The sequence below is a fragment of the Bombina bombina genome, chromosome 1, assembly GCF_027579735.1.
Source record: "Bombina bombina isolate aBomBom1 chromosome 1, aBomBom1.pri, whole genome shotgun sequence".
Taxonomy (NCBI): domain Eukaryota; kingdom Metazoa; phylum Chordata; class Amphibia; order Anura; family Bombinatoridae; genus Bombina; species Bombina bombina.
Genome location: NC_069499.1, coordinates 171,004,179 through 171,023,094, shown reverse-complemented (window position 1 = coordinate 171,023,094; position 18,916 = coordinate 171,004,179). Strand labels below are relative to the sequence as shown.

The following is an 18,916-nucleotide window of genomic DNA, read 5'->3' as shown; positions in this document are numbered from 1 at the left end:
GGAATCTTTACCTTGTCCCAAGGGAATCCTTTAGATTCACACCAACAGATATATTTTTTCCATAGTTTGTGGTAAATTTTTCTAGTTACAGGCTTTCTGGCCTGAACAAGAGTATCAATAACAGAATCTGAGAACCCTCGTTTTGATAAGATCAAGCGTTCAATCTCCAAGCAGTCAGCTGGAGTGAGACCAGATTCGGATGTTCGAACGGACCTTGAACAAGAAGGTCTCGTCTCAAAGGTAGCTTCCATGGTGGAGCCGATGACATATTCACCAGATCTGCATACCAAGTCCTGCGTGGCCACGCAGGAGCTATCAAGATCACCGACGCCCTCTCCTGATTGATCCTGGCTACCAGCCTGGGGATGAGAGGAAACGGCGGGAATACATAAGCTAGTTTGAAGGTCCAAGGTGCTACTAGTGCATCTACTAGAGTCGCCTTGGGATCCCTGGATCTGGACCCGTAGCAAGGAACCTTGAAGTTCTGACGAGAGGCCATCAGATCCATGTCTGGAATGCCCCACAGATGAGTAATTTGGGCAAAGATTTCCGGATGGAGTTCCCACTCCCCAGGATGTAATGTCTGACGACTCAGAAAATCCGCTTCCCAATTTTCCACTCCTGGGATGTGGATTGCGGACAGGTGGCAGGAGTGAGTCTCCGCCCATTGAATGATTTTGGTCACTTCTTTCATCGCCAGGGAACTCCTTGTTCCCCCCTGATGGTTGATGTACGCAACAGTCGTCATGTTGTCTGATTGAAACCGTATGAACTTGGCCTTTGCTAGCTGAGGCCAAGCCTTGAGAGCAGTTCCAGAATATTTATCGGTAGAAGAGATTCTTCCCGAGACCAAAGACCCTGAGCTTTCAGGGATCCCCAGACCGCGCCCCAGCCCATCAGACTGGCGTCGGTCGTGACAATGACCCACTCTGGTCTGCGGAAGGTCATCCCTTGTGACAGGTTGTCCAGGGACAGCCACCAACGGAGTGAGTCTGTATAGTCCCCATTCCACTGACTGAGCATGCACAGTTGTAATGGTCTTAGATGAATGCGCGCAAAAGGAACTATGTCCATTGCCGCTACCATCAAACCTATTACTTCCATGCACCGCGCTATGGAAGGAAGAGGAACGGAATGAAGTGTTTGACAAGAGTTTAGAAGTTTTGTTTTTCTGGCCTCTGTCAGAAAATCCTCATTTCTAAGGAGTCTATTATTGTTCCCAAGAAGGGAACCCTTGTCGACGGAGATAGAGAACTCTTTTCCACGTTCACTTTCCATCCGTGAGATCTGAGAAAGGCCAGGACTATGTCCGTGTGAGCCTTTGCTTGAGGAAGGGACGACCTTGAATCAGAATGTCGTCCAAGTAAGGTACTACTGCAATGCCCCTTGGTCTTAGCACCGCTAGAAGGGACCCTAGTACCTTTGTGAAAATCCTTGGAGCAGTGGCTAATCCGAAAGGAAGCGCCACGAACTGGTAATGCTCGTCCAGGAATGCGAACCTTAGGAACCGATGATGTTCCTTGCGGATAGGAATATGGAGATACGCATCCTTTAAATCCACCGTGGTCATGAATTGACCTTCCTGGATGGAAGGAAGAATTGTTCGAATGGTTTCCATTTTGAACGATGGAACCTTGAGAAACTTGTTTAAGATCTTGAGATCTAAGATTGGTCTGAACGTTCCCTCTTTTTTGGGAACTATGAACAGATTGGAGTAGAACCCCATCCCTTGTTCTCTTAATGGAACAGGATGAATCACTCCTATTTTTAACAGGTCTTCTATACAATGTAAGAATGCCTGTCTCTTTATGTGGTCTGAAGACAATTGAGACCTGTGGAACCTCCCCCTTGGGGGAAGCCCCTTGAATTCCAGAAGATAACCTTGGGAGACTATTTCTAGTGCCCAAGGATCCAGAACATCTCTCGCCCAAGCCTGAGCGAAGAGAGAGAGTCTGCCCCCCACCAGATCCGGTCTCGGATCGGGGGCCAACATTTCATGCTGTCTTGGTAACAGTGGCAGGTTTCTTGGCCTGCTTTCCCTTGTTCCAGCCTTGCATTAGTCTCCAGGCTGGCTTGGCTTGAGAAGTATTACCCTCTTGCTTAGAGGACGTAGCACTTGGGGCTGGTCCGTTTCTACGAAAGGGACGAAAATTAGGTTTATTTTTGGCCTTGAAAGACCTATCCTGAGGAAGGGCGTGGCCCTTACCCCCAGTGATATCAGAGATAATCTCTTTCAAGTCAGGGCCAAACAGCGTTTTCCCCTTGAAAGGAATGTTAAGGAGTTTGTTCTTGGAAGACGCATCCGCTGACCAAGATTTCAACCAAAGCGCTCTACGCGCCACAATAGCAAACCCAGAATTCTTCGCCGCTAACCTAGCCAATTGCAAAGTGGCGTCTAGGGTGAAAGAATTAGCCAATTTGAGAGCACGGATTCTGTCCATAATCTCCTCATAAGGAGGAGAATCACTATCTATCGCCTTTACTAGCTCATCGAACCAGAAACACGCGGCTGTAGTGACAGGGACAATGCATGAAATTGGTTGTAGAAGGTAACCTTGCTGAACAAACATATTTTTAAGCAAACCTTCTAATTTTTTATCCATAGGATCTTTGAAAGCACAACTATCTTCTATGGGTATAGTGGTGCGTTTGTTTAAAGTAGAAACCGCTCCCTCGACCTTGGGGACAGTCTGCCATAAGTCCTTTCTAGGGTCGACCATAGGAAACAATTTTTTAAATATGGGGGGAGGGACGAACGGTATACCGGGCCTTTCCCATTCTTTATTTACAATGTCCGCCACCCGCTTGGGTATAGGAAAAGCTTCTGGGAGCCCCGGGACCTCTAGGAACTTGTCCATTTTACATAGTTTCTCTGGGATGATCAAATTCTCACAATCATCCAGAGTGGATAACACCTCCTTAAGCAGAGCGCGGAGATGTTCCAACTTAAATTTAAATGTAATCACATCGGGTTCAGCTTGTTGAGAAATTTTCCCTGAATCTGAAATTTCTCCCTCAGACAAAACCTCCCTGGCCCCCTCAGACTGGTGTAGGGGTATTTCAGAACCATTATCATCAGCGTCCTCATGCTCTTCAGTATCTAAAACAGAGCAGTCGCGCTTACGCTGATAAGTGGGCATTTTGGCTAAAATGTTTTTGATAGAATTATCCATTACAGCCGTTAATTGTTGCATAGTAAGGAGTATTGGCGCGCTAGATGTACTAGGGGCCTCCTGAGTGGGCAAGACTCGTGTAGACGAAGGAGGGAATGATGCAGTACCATGCTTACTCCCCTCACTTGAGGAATCATCTTGGGCATCATTTTCAGTGTCACATAAATCACATTTATTTAAATGAAAAGGAACCTTGGCTTCCCCACATTCAGAACACAGTATCTGGTAGTTCAGACATGTTAAACAGGCATAAACTTGATAACAAAGTACAAAAAACGTTTTAAAATAAAACCGTTACTGTCACTTTAAATTTTAAACTGAACACACTTTATTACTGCAATTGCGAAAAAGTATGAAGGAATTGTTCAAAATTCACCAAAATTTCACCACAGTGTCTTAAAGCCTTAAAAGTATTGCACACCAAATTTGGAAGCTTTAACCCTTAAAATAACGGAACCGGAGCCGTTTTTAACTTTAACCCCTTTACAGTCCCTGGTATCTGCTTTGCTGAGACCCAACCAAGCCCAAAGGGGAATACGATACCAAATGAAGCCTTCAGAAAGTCTTTTCTATGTATCAGAGCTCCTCACACATGCGACTGCATGTCATGCTTCTCAAAAACAAGTGCGCCATACCGGCGCGAAAATGAGGCTCTGCCTATGATTAGGGAAAGCCCCTAGAGAATAAGGTGTCTAAAACAGTGCCTGCCGATATTATTTAACAAAAATACCCAGATTAAATGATTCCTCAAGGCTGAATATGTGTAATATATAAATCGATTTAGCCCAGAAAATGTCTACAGTCTTAATAAGCCCTTGTGAAGCCCTTATTTACTGTCTGAATAAAAATGGCTTACCGGATCCCATAGGGAAAATGACAGCTTCCAGCATTACATCGTCTTGTTAGAATGTGTCATACCTCAAGCAGCAAAAGACTGCTCACTGTTCCCCCAACTGAAGTTAATTCCTCTCAACAGTCCTGTGTGGAACAGCCATGGATTTTAGTAACGGTTGCTAAAATCATTTTCCTCATACAAACAGAAATCTTCATCTCTTTTCTGTTTCAGAGTAAATAGTACATACCAGCACTATTTTAAAATAACAAACTCTTGATTGAATAATAAAAACTACAGTTAAACACTAAAAAACTCTAAGCCATCTCCGTGGAGATGTTGCCTGTACAACGGCAAAGAGAATGACTGGGGTAGGCGGAGCCTAGGAGGGATCATGTGACCAGCTTTGCTGGGCTCTTTGCCATTTCCTGTTGGGGAAGAGAATATCCCACAAGTAAGGATGACGCCGTGGACCGGACACACCTATGTTGGAGAAAACCCCACCCACCAAACCCCAACAAAATAAAAAAACAAACAACCCAAAAAAAAAAAAAAAAAAAAAAAACAACTACCCATTGTCCCTAAAGGGGCATTTGAATGGGCATTCAGCTCTTTTTTCAAGCCCATTAAATCCCTATTCTTGATAATAAACCCCCGCCCCCCCATTAAAAAAAAATAAATCCTAAAACTAAGGTGCCGAGCTGGCTTCCCCGATGCACGGATCCTCAGCGGCGGTACTCGACGGCGTGGAGGCTTCTCTTCATGCAATCCTCTGTCGCACACTGAAGATTGAATGCAAGGTACCCCATATTTATTAAGTTACCTTGCATTGCTATTGGCTGAAATTTTTAAATCAGCCAATAGGATGAGAGCTACTGAAATCTTATTGGCTGATTTGAACAACCAATAGGATTTCAGTAGATCGAATCCTATTGGCTGATTTCAAAATTTCAGCCAATAGCAATGCAAGGTACCCCAAATTGAATGTGGTACCTTGCATTCAATCTTCAGTGTATGACAGACATCGGATGGAGAGGAGCCTCCACGCCGCCGAGGACTGTCACTGAGGATCCACGCATAGGGGAAGACCGCTCCGCACCGCTTTTCGTTCCGGATGAAGATAGAAGATGATGCAGCCGCCTGGAAGAAGATCTTCTCCGCCGGACTTCAGGAACGGTGAGTACCTATTTGGGGCTTAGTTTTAGGATTTTTTTTGGGGGGTGGCAATGCCCATACTAATGCCCCTTTATGGGCAATAGGTAGTTTGTTTTTTAGTGCTAGGTGTTTTTTATTTTGAGGGGGTTGGTGGGTGTGGGTTTTACTGTTAGGGGGGATTTAGTAATTTTTAAATGTAAAAGAGCTGTTTAACTTAGGGCAATGCCCTACAAAAGGCAATTATAAGGGCTATTGGTAGTTTAGTATTATATTAGGGCAGTGCTTTCCAAACTGTGTGTCGTGACACATTAGTGTGTCGGCGGCAGTGTGTAGGTGTCCCTGTTTCAGCACAAATTTTTTTAATTTTTTTTTTAGGTTTCCGACTTGCCGTCGGCCTGTTACGCATATCACATGGTTGACATGTGATTGATACCTAGTGAGTCACAGATCATCTTAACCTATTGGCAGTGACTGAAACTATTCCCATTGGCGGCACATTGGCTCCTGACTGCATGTGTAGTCTCCTCAATCGGCTCCTGACTGCATGTATAGTCTCCTCAATCGGCTCATGACTGCATGTGTAGTCAGTGAGTGGGATAGAAGTGTGTTTGCAGCCTGGGCAGTAGTCAGTCAGACTTGCAGATCTCTGAGGGCAGCTGAGCTGAAGTCAGCTGCAAAAATACCCCAACAATTTTAATTCTAGCTCCCATTGCTGCTCCTGCTCTTAATATATGGATAGGAAGTGGAAGCTTAAAAATGCTTGATGATGAAATGCGAGTGTCTTTATCTAATATCCCACAAAATATTCAGAAACTGTGTTCATCCCATAAACCTCATACATCCCATTAAAATAGTAAGTAGCTATTGGTTTTATTAAACTTTTTTTAATTCTTGCAGATACATACTGTTACTTGTAAATATATTTCATTATAATTTATGTGTCCGTATCTCTTAAAACAATTTAGTTTAACCTCCTGTTTGCTAGTACAACTGAATTACTGTGTCGCAAAATGATGTAGGTTTAAAAAGTGTGTCACCAACATGAAAAGTTTGGAAAGCTCTGTATTAGGGGGTGTTTTTATTTTGGGGGAGATTTTTTTTTTTTTTTAGGGGTAATTTTTTTATTTTGGATAACTATTTTTTCTGTAATTTTACTTTTTTTATTTTTTGTAACTTTAGCTTGGGGGTTTGTATTCTTTAAACATAGACTGTCCTCTGGAAAGGATTATCGCCTAGTCAGTAATAATATGGTTCTATCAGGGTAAGAGTAAGAGAAGTTTCTCTGTTTAATGCTAAAATTTAATGCTAAAATTGAACTTCCATGATTCAGATAATAGTTTACAATTTTAAAAATATTTCCAAAATTCCTTTGATGAATAAATTGACATTGTTCTTTTGGTATCCTTTGTTTAACAACATACCCAAGTAGTCTCAGGACTGAGCATGTCTCTTGAGGATTGCATGTATAACACAGAAATGTTTGCAAACATGGGCACGCTGCGGAGCATTTCCTATTCAACAAACAATACCAAGATAACAAAGTATATTTAACAATAAAAGTACAGTTGTATAAAATTGTATACTCTACCTGAATTATTGTTTTGTTACAATGTCAAGTCCCTTAAAGTTAGTGGTTTAAATGTAATGACACTAAACAGAAAGTGCATGTTTGTCAACAACTGATTCCATAAGCACTAAATGGTTCAGCTGTATTGGTGCCAATTAATTTTAAGCATAGTAACACAATATGAACACACACATAGAATAGAATGTATTGTTAGAGTTTACATACCATGCTCTTGTGAATTGCCATACACATAATCATATCTGAATGTCCTCCATAAACTTGCAATCGATCATGAGACTTTAGGAGAGAAAAAAAAATATTTTTACTTAGATTAGTCAACTATTATAATGCCAGTAATTATTTAAAATGGTTATGCATCTAAAAATACAATGTGTAAATGAATAAAAACTCTAAAATAGCCAGTAAAAGTATGTATTTTGTTGTTGTTTCTTTTGGTTTTTTTAAATGTAGTTTAAGTCCTTTTAAAGCATTTCTTTTGCATGCAGATATTTTGCAATGCCGGAATTTCGGATGCACCTTTGGATCCCTCTATGTTCCATTAAAGGTAGACAGTAGTCAATATATCTATCCATCATTGACAATCAAGTTTTCAAACCTGTCATCAAGCTTTCCTAACAAGCCACATTTTACGGATAACTTAGCTAGAGCACAGGTGAAATATTCAGCTTATTATTATTAAACTTGGTTATTTTACCTGCTCTTACCCAAGGTAATCCTGAAAAACTGGCCTGTTGGGGAGGCCTGAGGACTACCTTGCGGTTTTGAAAAAAAATCTGGAGCAGAAGACGGCATGAAAACATAATTTATGTAAGAACTTACCTGATAAATTCATTTCTTTCATATTAACAAGAGTCCATGAGCTAGTGACGTATGGGATATACATTCCTACCAGGAGGGGCAAAGTTTCCCAAACCTTAAAATGCCTATAAATACACCCCTCACCACACCCACAAATCAGTTTAACGAATAGCCAAGAAGTGGGGTGATAAGAAAAAAAGTGCGAAGCATATAAAATAAGGAATTGGAATAATTGTGCTTTATACAAAAAAATCATAACCACCCCAAAAAAAGGGTGGGCCTCATGGACTCTTGTTAATATGAAAGAAATGAATTTATCAGGTAAGTTCTTACATAAATTATGTTTTCTTTCATGTAATTAACAAGAGTCCATGAGCTAGTGACGTATGGGATAATGACTACCCAAGATGTGGATCTTTCCACACAAGAGTCACTAGAGAGGGAGGGATAAAATAAAGACAGCCAATTCCTGCTGAAAATAATCCACACCCAAAATAAAGTTTAATGAAAAACCTAAGCAGAAGATTCAAACTGAAACCGCTGCCTGAAGAACTTTTCTACCAAAAATTGCTTCAGAAGAAGAAAATACATCAAAATGGTAGAATTTAGGAAAAGTATGCAAAGAGGACCAAGTTGCTGCTTTGCAGATCTGGTCAACCGAAGCTTCATTCCTAAACGCCTAGGAAGTAGATACTGACCTAGTAGAATGAGCTGTAATTCTCTGAGGCGGAATTTTACCCGACTCAACATAGGCAAGATGAATTAAAGATTTCAACCAAGATGCCAAAGAAATGGCAGAAGCTTTCTGGCCTTTCCTAGAACCGGAAAAGATAACAAATAGACTAGAAGTCTTACAGAAAGATTTCGTAGCTTCAACATAATATTTCAAAGCTCTAACAACATCCAAAGAATGCAACGATTTCTCCTTAGAATTCTTAGGATTAGGACATAATGAAGGAACCACAATTTCTCTACTAATGTTGTTGGAATTCACAACTTTAGGTAAAAAACTCAAAAGAAGTTCGCAACACCGCCTTATCCTGATGAAAAATCAGAAAAGGAGACTCACACGAAAGAGCAGATAATTCAGAAACTCTTCTAGCAGAAGAGATGGCCAAAAGGAACAAAACTTTCCAAGAAAGTAATTTAATGTCCAATGAATGCATAGGTTCAAACGGAGGAGCTTGAAGAGCTCCCAGAACCAAATTCAAACTCCAAGGAGGAGAAATTGACTGAATGACAGGTTTTATACGAACCAAAGCTTGTACAAAACAATGAATATCAGGAAGAATAGCAATCTTTCTGTGAAAAAGAACAGAAAGAGCAGAGATTTGTCCTTTCAAAGAACTTGCGGACAAACCCTTATCCAAACCATCCTGAAGAAATTGTAAAATTCTCGGTATTCTAAAAGAATGCCAAGAAAAATGATGAGAAAGACACCAAGAAATATAAGTCTTCCAGACTCTATAATATATCTCTCTGGATATAGATGTACGAGCCTGTAACATAGTATTAATCACAGAGTCAGAGAAACCTCTTTGACCAAGAATCAAGCGTTCAATCTCCATACCTTTAAATTTAAGGATTTCAGATCCTGATGGAAAAAAGGACCTTGAGACAAAAGGTCTGGTCTTAACGGAAGAGTCCACGGTTGGCAAGAGGCCATCCGGACAAGATCCGCATACCAAAACCTGTGAGGCCATGCCGGAGCTACCAGCAGAACAAACGAGCATTCCTTCAGAATCTTGGAGATTACTCTTGGAAGAAGAACTAGAGGCGGAAAGATATAGGCAGGATGATACTTCCAAGGAAGTGAAAAATGCATCCACTGCCTCCGCCTGAGGATCCCGGGATCTGGACAGATACCTGGGAAGTTTCTTGTTTAGATGAGAAGCCATCAGAACTATTTCTGGAAGTTCCCACATTTGAACAATCTGAAGAAATACCTCTGGGTGAAGAGACCATTCGCCCGGATGCAACGTTTGGCGACTGAGATAATCCGCTTTCCAATTGTCCATACCTGGGATATAAACCGCAGAGATTAGACAGGAGCTGGATTCCGCCCAAACCAAAATTCGAGATACTTCTTTCATAGCCAGAGGACTGTGAGTCCCTCCTTGATGATTGATGTATGCCACAGTTGTGACAATGTCTTATCTGAAAAAAATGAACAACTCTCTCTTCAGAAGAGGCCAAGACTGAAGAGCTCTGAAAATTGCACGGGGTTCCAAAATATTGATCGGAAATCTCACCTCCTGAGATTCCCAAACCCCTTGTGCCGTCAGATACCCCCACACAGCTCCCCAACCTGTAAGACTCGTATCTGTTGAGATTATAGTCCAGGTCGGAAGAACAAAGAAGCCCCCTGAACTAAACGATGGTGATCTGTCCACCATGTCAGAGAGTGTCGTAAAATCGGTTTAAAGATATTAATTGAGTTATCTTTGAGTAATCCCTGCACCATTGGTTCAGCATACAGAGCTGAAGAGGTCGCATGTGAAAACGAGCAAAGGAGATCGCATCTGATGCGGCAGTCCTAAGATCCAACATTTCCATGCATAAGGCTACCAAAGGGAATGATTGTGACTGAAGGTTTTGACAAGCTGATATCAATGTTAAACTTCTCTTGTCTGACAAGGACAGAGTCATAGACACTGAATTTATCTAGAAACCTAAAAAGGTTACCCTTGTCTGAGGAATCAATAAACTGATTGGTAAATTGATCCTCCAACCATGAACTTGAAGAAACAACACAAGTCGATTCGTATGAGATTCTTCGAAAATGAGAAGACTGAGCAAGTACCAAGATATCGTCCAAATAAGGAAATACCAAAACCCTATTCTCTGATTACAGAAAGAAGGGCACCGAGAACCTTTGAAAAAAATTCTTGGAACTGAGGCTAGACCAAATAGTAGAGCCACAAAACTGGTAATGCTTGTCTAAAAAGAGAATCTCAGACACTAAAAGTGATCTGGATGAATCGGAATATGCAGATACACATCCTGTAAATCTATTGTAGACATATAATGCCCTTGCTAAACAAAAGGCAGGATAGACCTACAGTAACCATCTTGAATGTTGGTATCCTAACATAACGATTCAATAATGATAGATCCATAACTGGTCTGAAGGAATTGACCTTCTTTGGTACAATGAAGAGATAAAATAAAACCCCAGCCCCTGTTCCAGAACTGGAACTGGCATAAATACTCCAGCCAACTCTAGATCTGAAACACATTTCAGAAATGCTGAGCCTTGCTGTGTCAATTGGGACACGGGAAAGAAAAGAATCTCTTAGCAGGAGGCCTTAACTTGAAGCCAATTCTGTACCTTCCTGAAACAATGTTTCTGAAACCAGAGATTAAGAACGGAATTGATCCAAATTTCTTTGAAGAAAACGTAATCTGCCCCATACCAGCTGAGCTGGAATAAGGGCCGCACCTTCATAGGTACTTAGGAGCTGGCTACAGGATTCTATAAGGCTTGGATATATTCCAAACTGGAAATAGTTTCCAAACTGATACCGCTCCTGAGGATGAAGGATCAGGCTTTTGTTCCTTGTTGTGAGGAAAGGAACGAAATGATTATTTACCCTGGAAAGAAAGGGAAAGCAAAGTTGACTTAGAAGACATGTCAGCATTCCAAGTTTAATCCATAAAGCTTTTCTAGCTAAAATAGCTAGAGACATATACCTGACATCAACTCTAATGATATCAAAAGATGGTATCACCAATAAAATTATTAGCATGTTATAGAATAATAATAATGCTATAAAATTATGATCTGTTACTTGTTGCGCTAAAAGCTTCTAACCAAAAAGTTGAAGCTGCAGCAACATCCGCTAAAAATATAGCAGGACTAAGAAGATTACCTGAACATAAGTAAGCTTTTCTTAGAAAGGATTCAATTTTCCTATCTAAAGGATCCTTAAATGAAGTACTATCTGCCATAGGAATAGTAGTACATTAGCAGGAGTAGAGACAGCCCCATAACCTTAGGGATTTTTGTCCCAACAAACTCTAATCTGTCAGATGGCACAGGATATAATTTGCTTAAACGTCTAGAAGGAGTAAATAAATTACCCAAATTATTCCATTCCCTGGAAATTACTTCAGAAATAGCATCAGGGAGATAAAACACTTCTGGAATAACTACAGGAGATTTAAAAACCTTATTAAAACGTTTACATTTAGTATCAAGAGGACCAGTATCCTCTATTTCTAATGCAAATAACACTTCTTTAAGTAAAGAACGAATAAATTCCATCTTGAACAAATACAAAGATTTATCAGCATCAACCTCTGAGACAGAAACCTCTGAACCAGAAGAACCATTATCAGTATCAGAATGATGATGTTCATTTAAAAATTCATCTGAAAAAAAAAAGAGAAGTTTTAAAAGACTTTTATGTATACTAGAAGGAGAAATAACAGACATAGCCTTCTTAATGGATTTAAAAAATAAAATCTCTTATGTTATCAGGAACACTCTGAAAATTAGATGTTGACGGACAGCAACAGGTAATGTAACAGTACTAAAGGAAATTTTATCTGCATTAATAAGTTTGACATGACATGCAATACAAATAACAGCTGGAGAAACAGATACCAAAAGTTTATAGCAGACTTAGCTTGGTAGCTCCAGCACTGTGCAGTGATTTTCCTGTAGTAACTTCTGACTCAGTTGCAACGTGGAACATCTTGCAATATGTAAAAGAAAAAAACAACATATAAAGCAAAATTGATCAAATTCCTTAAATGACAGTTTCAGGAATGGGAAAAAAATGCCAGTGAACAAGCTTCTAGCAACCAGAAGCAATAAATAATGAGACTTAAATAATGTGGAGACAAAAATGACGCCCATATTTTTTAGCGCCAAAAAAGACGCCCACATTATTTGGCGCCTAAATGCTTTTGGCGCCAAAAATGACGCCACATCCGGAACGCCGACATCTTTGACGCAAAATAACGTCAAAAAATGACGCAACTTCCGGCGACACGTATGACGCCGGAAACGGAAAAGAATTTTTGCGCCAAAAAAGTCCGCGCCAAGAATGACGCAATAAAATGAAGCATTTTCAGCCCCCGCGAGCCTAACAGCCCACAGGGAAAAAAGTCAAATTTTTGAGGTAAGAAAAAATATGATAATTCAATGCATAATCCCAAATATGAAACTGACTGTCTGGAAATAAGGAAAGTTGAACATTCTGAGTCAAGGCAAATAAATGTTTGAATACATATATTTAGAACTTTATAAATAAAGTGCCCAACCATAGCTTAGAGTGTCACAGAAAATAAGACTTACTTACCCCAGGACACTCATCTACATGTTTGTAGAAAGCCAAACCAGTACTGAAACGAGAATCAGTAGAGGAAATGGTAAATATAAGAGTATATCGTCGATCTGAAAAGGGAGGTAAGAGATGAATCTCTACGACCGATAACAGAGAACCTTATGAAATAGACCCCGTAGAAGGAGATCACTGCATTCAATAGGCAATACTCTCTTCACATCCCTCTGACATTCACTGCACGCTGAGAGGAAAACCGGGCTCCAACTTGCTGCGGAACGCATATCAACGTAGAATCTAGCACAAACTTACTTCACCACCTCCCTTGGAGGCAAAGTTTGTAAAACTGATTTGTGGGTGTGGTGAGGGGTGTATTTATAGGCATTTTAAGGTTTGGGAAACTTTGCCCCTCCTGGTAGGAATGTATATCCCATACGTCACTAGCTCATGGACTCTTGTTAATTACATGAAAGAAAAGTAAATTAAGTACAGTTTTGAGGGGTTAAAATGCCATATTTATTTTACAGGTGTCGCTAGGTTAATGTTACATTATTTAACACTCATTTTTACATTTACTGTCACTTTTAGTCTTTTTGCTGTGGGTACAGTACAAAGTTATTGTTTACGATTTGTCGGTACATTTTTAAATAAAGTATAATTAATTTAAGAATATTTAAATTCCCTTGCTTTATATAGAACAGTTGCAATAACTATACTGTTTTTCTTTTCTAGGTTTAATATTCTACTGATGGTGTATTATACTTATTTTTTTTTAATGACACAATGAGTCCACGGATCATCTTAATTACTAATGGGATATTCACCTCCTAGTCAGCAGGAGGCGGCAAAGAGCACCACAGCAAAGCTGTTAAATAGCTCCTCCCTTCCCTCCCACTCCATTCATTCTCTTTGCCTACGTTAAGTGCAAGGAGGTGGTAAATTAGGTGTTAGAAAAAGATTCTTCAATCAAGAGTTTATTATTTTTTAAGTAGTGCAAGATTTTACTGCTTTGTACTAGGGTGCAGCCGTAGTCCACATCAGTCTCTTCAGTAGGGCAGTGGTGGCTTTAGAGCAATGGGAACTGGTGGGACATAATTCTCACTGCGCCTCATGAATTTTATGCTGCCCTGTTTGTAAAAGTCTGAGGGAGAAGATACTCAGAACTTTTTGTTTCCACAGGCCAATGTGAGGGAGAGGACCTCGCAAGCCGGGTGAGCTGCCTTACTGCAGGGCAGATTTCTTAGGTAAGTGCTAATTTTTATTCCTGGGGTATGTACACAGAAAGATAAGCACTTTATTACATACATGAACACAAGAGGACATCATGCCTAGGAGGGATAAGTCATAGGGCAGTTACTGCAGGCACTGGGGACGTGGAGAAGTGGCTCTTTTATTCATGTTTTGAGCATAACAACTCCCATATTCATACTTGGTATATGTCAACAACTCCCAACGGCTTTGTTGTAATCAAACAGCAGACCGGGAGGTTAGACTTGCCAACGCTTATTTTTCTAGCATGTATTTAACTCAATTTGGACGTGGTCCAATTTTACCTGCAGGCGAGTAAGGACTTTCATCAGTCGTCTTCTTTGTTTGTGGTTTTCTCAGCAAAATGTAAGGGACAGAAAGCTACGGCTACTTTTCTTTCTTTTTGGCTGAAGTGTATCATACGTTTTGCACATGAGACTGCGGGACAACAGCCTCCAAAGAGTGTTACGGCTCATTCCACGAGGGCTGTTGCTTCTTCATGGGCGTTCAAAAATGAAGCTTCTGTGGAGGTGCCTTCTGTTTAGGTTGCCTGTCTTGTCCCTCCCGTATCTGTGTACTCTAGCTTGGGTATTGAATCCCATAAGTAATTAAGATGATCAGTGGACTCATTGTGTCATTAAAAAGAAAAGAAAATTTATGCTTACCTGATAAATGTATTTCTTTTTTTTACACGAGTCCACGGCCCACCCTGTTCTTGAATGACAGGTTATTGGTTATTACAAACTTAAGACACCTCTGCACCTTGGTTTTTGCTTTCTATCCTTAACTTCGGTCGAATGACTGAAGTGGGAGGGAAGGGAGGAGCTATTTAACAGCTTTGCTGTGGTGCTCTTTGCCGCCTCCTGCTGACCAGGAGGTGAATATCCCATTAGTAATTAAGATGATCCGTGGACTCATCGTGTCAAAAAAGAAATAAATTTATCAGGTAAGCATAAATTTTCTTTTTTTATGAACTTAAAATAAAATCTGTACTGGCAATTTATGAGAATGATTTTGAAGTGCAAGAGGAGATTGAATTATGCTACTTTGTTATCAATTCTCTATAAAATGGCAAAGTTAGCCAGTCCTAGTGGAAATATGCTGTTTAAAAACCTTATTTAATTTTTTTGGATACTTACAGAGACAGGAAATTTAATATTTAACTTAAATGGATTTGATAGATCATGGAATTTAAACCAGCTTTCCAATTTAATTCTGTTATCATTTTGCTTAGTTCTTTGGTAAAGAGTAAACCTAGCTAAGCTCAGGAGCATGCATGAGTCGTTAGTCTTAGTCATCTGGTCATAGTGTCTTAGTGTTTGCTACAATATTTGTAGCAAAACTATCTACAGGTGCAAACACTGCTACCATAGAATGCTTAAAGTGCATACAATGCTTCCTTATGACAGCAGACAGGCGATCCTCCGTCTGCTTCTCATGCTGTACTTAGCATATCGAGGATGAATCAGGCTTCCTCCAATCATTGTGTGGCCTCACGAGCCGAGCACCTTGTGGTGTACGCAATGATTGGAGAAAGCCGGATTAGTCATTGTTGTGCTAAGTACAGAGGAGCTGCAAGAGGATGATCACTGATCTGCTGTCATAAGGAAAAAGGGTATTTAAAAAAAAAAAAAAAAAAACGCTTAAAGGTAAAGTTTAATGAATGAAAGTGCCCCTGGTTTTAAGAGTATTTTTAAAAGCCCGGGCAACTATCTCATTAAACTTTACATTCACTTTAAGACACATGCACACTTCTAAGCACCTTTCAGCCTACATAGATTTACTCTTCAAGAAAGGATATAAAAAGAACAAAGCATATTTGTCGATAGAAGTAAATTGGAAAGTTGTTGAAAATTGCATTGCTTTCTCAATCATGACCGTTTAAAGGGACATTATACACTCATTTTTTCTTAGCATAAATGTTTTGTAGATGATCTATTTATATAGCCCATAAAGTTTATTTTTAAATAAATGTATAGTTTTGCTTATTTTTAAATAACATTGCTCTGATTTTCAGACTCCTAACCAAGCCCCAAAGTTTTATGTGAATACCGTCAGCTACCTTCTCCAGCTTGCTCCTGTTTGTGTAAAGGGTCTTTTCATATGCAAAAGAAGGGGAGGGAGTGTCTTATTTCCCACTTGCAGTGGGCTTTCCAGCTACCTTTTCAACAGAGCTAAACTGAAAGCTTCTAAGTAAGTTTTTAAACAGTTTTATACTGGATTTTTATATCAGTATCTGTGCATCTTATTCTTTATAGTAATGTCTATTACATGCAGTTATATGAAAATGAGTGTATACTGTCTCTTTAAGTTTGACTTTACTGTCCCTTAAAATTTGAAAATTCAGATATAAACTTTTGAATCATTTGGATTGCAGCTATGTGCTATAACACAAATATGTTTTAACATGTGTTAAGAATGAATGCGATTATAAAAAAAATAAAAAAAATGACAAATTATGAAACGGTGATAAGAAGGCATTACTGCATTATTAATTCATACCTGCAGTTCATAAACACGAACAAATTTATCCAAGCAAGCTGTTACCATGACTTTACCAAGTATATTAACCACTGTAACAGCATGATTGTGACCTTTATAAATGCGCACCAGCTCTCCTGTCTGAAACAAACAATAAGGAAATTAAGTTGGCTTATAAAGAAAGATTTTAAATACATTTCCAAAAAGTCAGAAAGAAAAATTAAAAAGTTGCAAAGTATATAATGAACATATTGAGCTTTACTCATATATGAAATCCATCTATTCCCATTCTGATTCCCCTTTCGTCTTTATTTATTGTATCGCCTCTATATAGGGTTGCCACCCGCCCCAGTATCACCGGGACAGTCCTGGTCTGATGCTCTGTGTCCCGTATCCCAGAACTACCCTCAAATGCCCCAGGCTAAGCGCTTCCCTGGCGCAGCAAGAAGCAGTGAGCACAGCTTTTACAAAAGAAAATAGCTGGTCAGGGGAGCGCTTAGCCCGGGGTTACTAAAATATTTGGTAGGTGGAGTCTAGAGGAGCGACTGAGGATGGTGTGGGACAGTGGGAGGGGGGATGAGGAAGGGAGTCGTCACAACCTGCTGAGAGACGTCAGGTGTTGGTGCAGTGGCCACGGGCTGCATGCCAAAACATTGCCAGTTAGCTGCGTGTAGACCACCTTTTTCCACCGCCTCCGTCTGTAGGTCCTCTGCAGCAGCAGCCTTTGGCAAGCAACCTGGAGCCCTTGCCCCGACCCTAAGCCAACAAGTGCAATGTCTGCTGTTTTTTCTTGGTGATTGGTATGTGTTTTGGTTTTTTTTTTGGGGGGGGGGGCTTAATTATGTGTAAATATAATATAAATATTATATATTATAGGGTGCAGCAAAAAGTAGATACAGTCAAAAAGAAAAGTGCACTTCAATAGGTATATTTTTGCAGCCATCGTCACTAATTTATTGTGAAAGTTTTCGGGCCAAAAATGGTCCGTCCACAGACACAGTGATAACAAGATACACCATCTTATCACTGTGTCTGAGGATGGACCATTTTTGGCCCGAAAACGTACACAATAAACAGTGACAATAGTTGCAAAAATATACCTATTGAAGTGCACTTTTCTTTTTGACTATATATATATATAATTATTTCATAATGAATTTGAGGCCGCAAGAAGCCACGCCCCAAGACACACCCTCTTCACGCCCACTTAAAAAGTGTCCAGGAATTTTCTGGGCAAAAGGTGGCAACCCTACCTCTATAGCAGAGGTATCTGTTGACGCATTGCAAATAAGGAAGCCAAAAATAGCTCTCTCTTTGCTAAGGTGCAACATTACAATATTTCCCAAATCAATTTTCTTAATTATATACACTAGGATAGATTCAATGCCACATGAGTCAGACATGTGCGATCACATTACAGATGAAAAAGCAATTAATATTTTTTTACTGTAAAGATGAATATGAAAACTTGAAACAAACTACATAAACATATAGAATATTTTCATGTGTTAATTTAAAAACACTCTCCAGGTGCAAATTCTATTTTAAAGTGATGGTAAATCCAAGCGTATAAAAAATGCTAGGAATTACCATCAATAAAACTAAAGCAGAGTTTAAGTGATCAAATATGTAAAAATAAAAAAATAAAAGGGCGCTAAACTCATCCTGAATGTGCCGTTACACATAACTAAACTCAGCGGCTCCGGCCAGCCATGGCACATTGTTCTCCTTCAATGAGGTGACGTTTGCACCTCTAAGTCAAAAGCCGTGCGTGTCAGCTGATAGTGTTCTGTATACACGCATGCAAGTGCCCCTTAATTGGCAGAAGACCTGATTCATTCAGGGTGAGTTTAACACCTTTTTTTTTTTTTTTTTTTTTACAGATTTGATCATTTAAACTCCACTTTATTTTTAGTGATGGTAAATCTTAGTGTTTGACGCTTGGATTTACCATCACTTTAACTCCAAATATAATACATAGCTATTTCTATAAATACTGGGATATGTATCATAATAATCATATGCTACATACAAGAAATTAAAATAGAAAATTTACACACAAATAAAAAAAAAACTTTCTGAAACATTATGCAAACATACAAAAAGAATGTGCTGCAATACACTTTTGTTGGAAAATTGAGAAAATTTGCATGTTTTTTTTTTATAGTGAATTTTAATTTACTTACATGTATATTATGAGCATGAACAGATTGATCACTGGATCCACTAAAGACCAGATCATTGACTACCTAAAGAAAAATATTTGAGATGAAGAGTTAGATTTAGTCTCCATGATTAAAAATTGTATCTATGTATGTTTCTTATCTATGTAGCTATATATCTATGGTAT

General features: G+C 39.5%; 1 protein-coding gene across 1 annotated transcript in view; it reads right to left on the bottom strand.

Annotated features, from left to right (window-relative positions):
* Positions 1 to 18,916, bottom strand: part of ZNF106 (zinc finger protein 106) — a gene marked incomplete in the record, with an annotated part of 238,420 nt that overhangs the window by 45,371 nt on the left and 174,133 nt on the right. Inside the window, 3 exon segments of the mRNA XM_053697719.1 lie at positions 6,953 to 7,024; positions 16,588 to 16,707; positions 18,753 to 18,815. Coding sequence (XP_053553694.1) covers positions 6,953 to 7,024; positions 16,588 to 16,707; positions 18,753 to 18,815 — 255 coding nt within the window.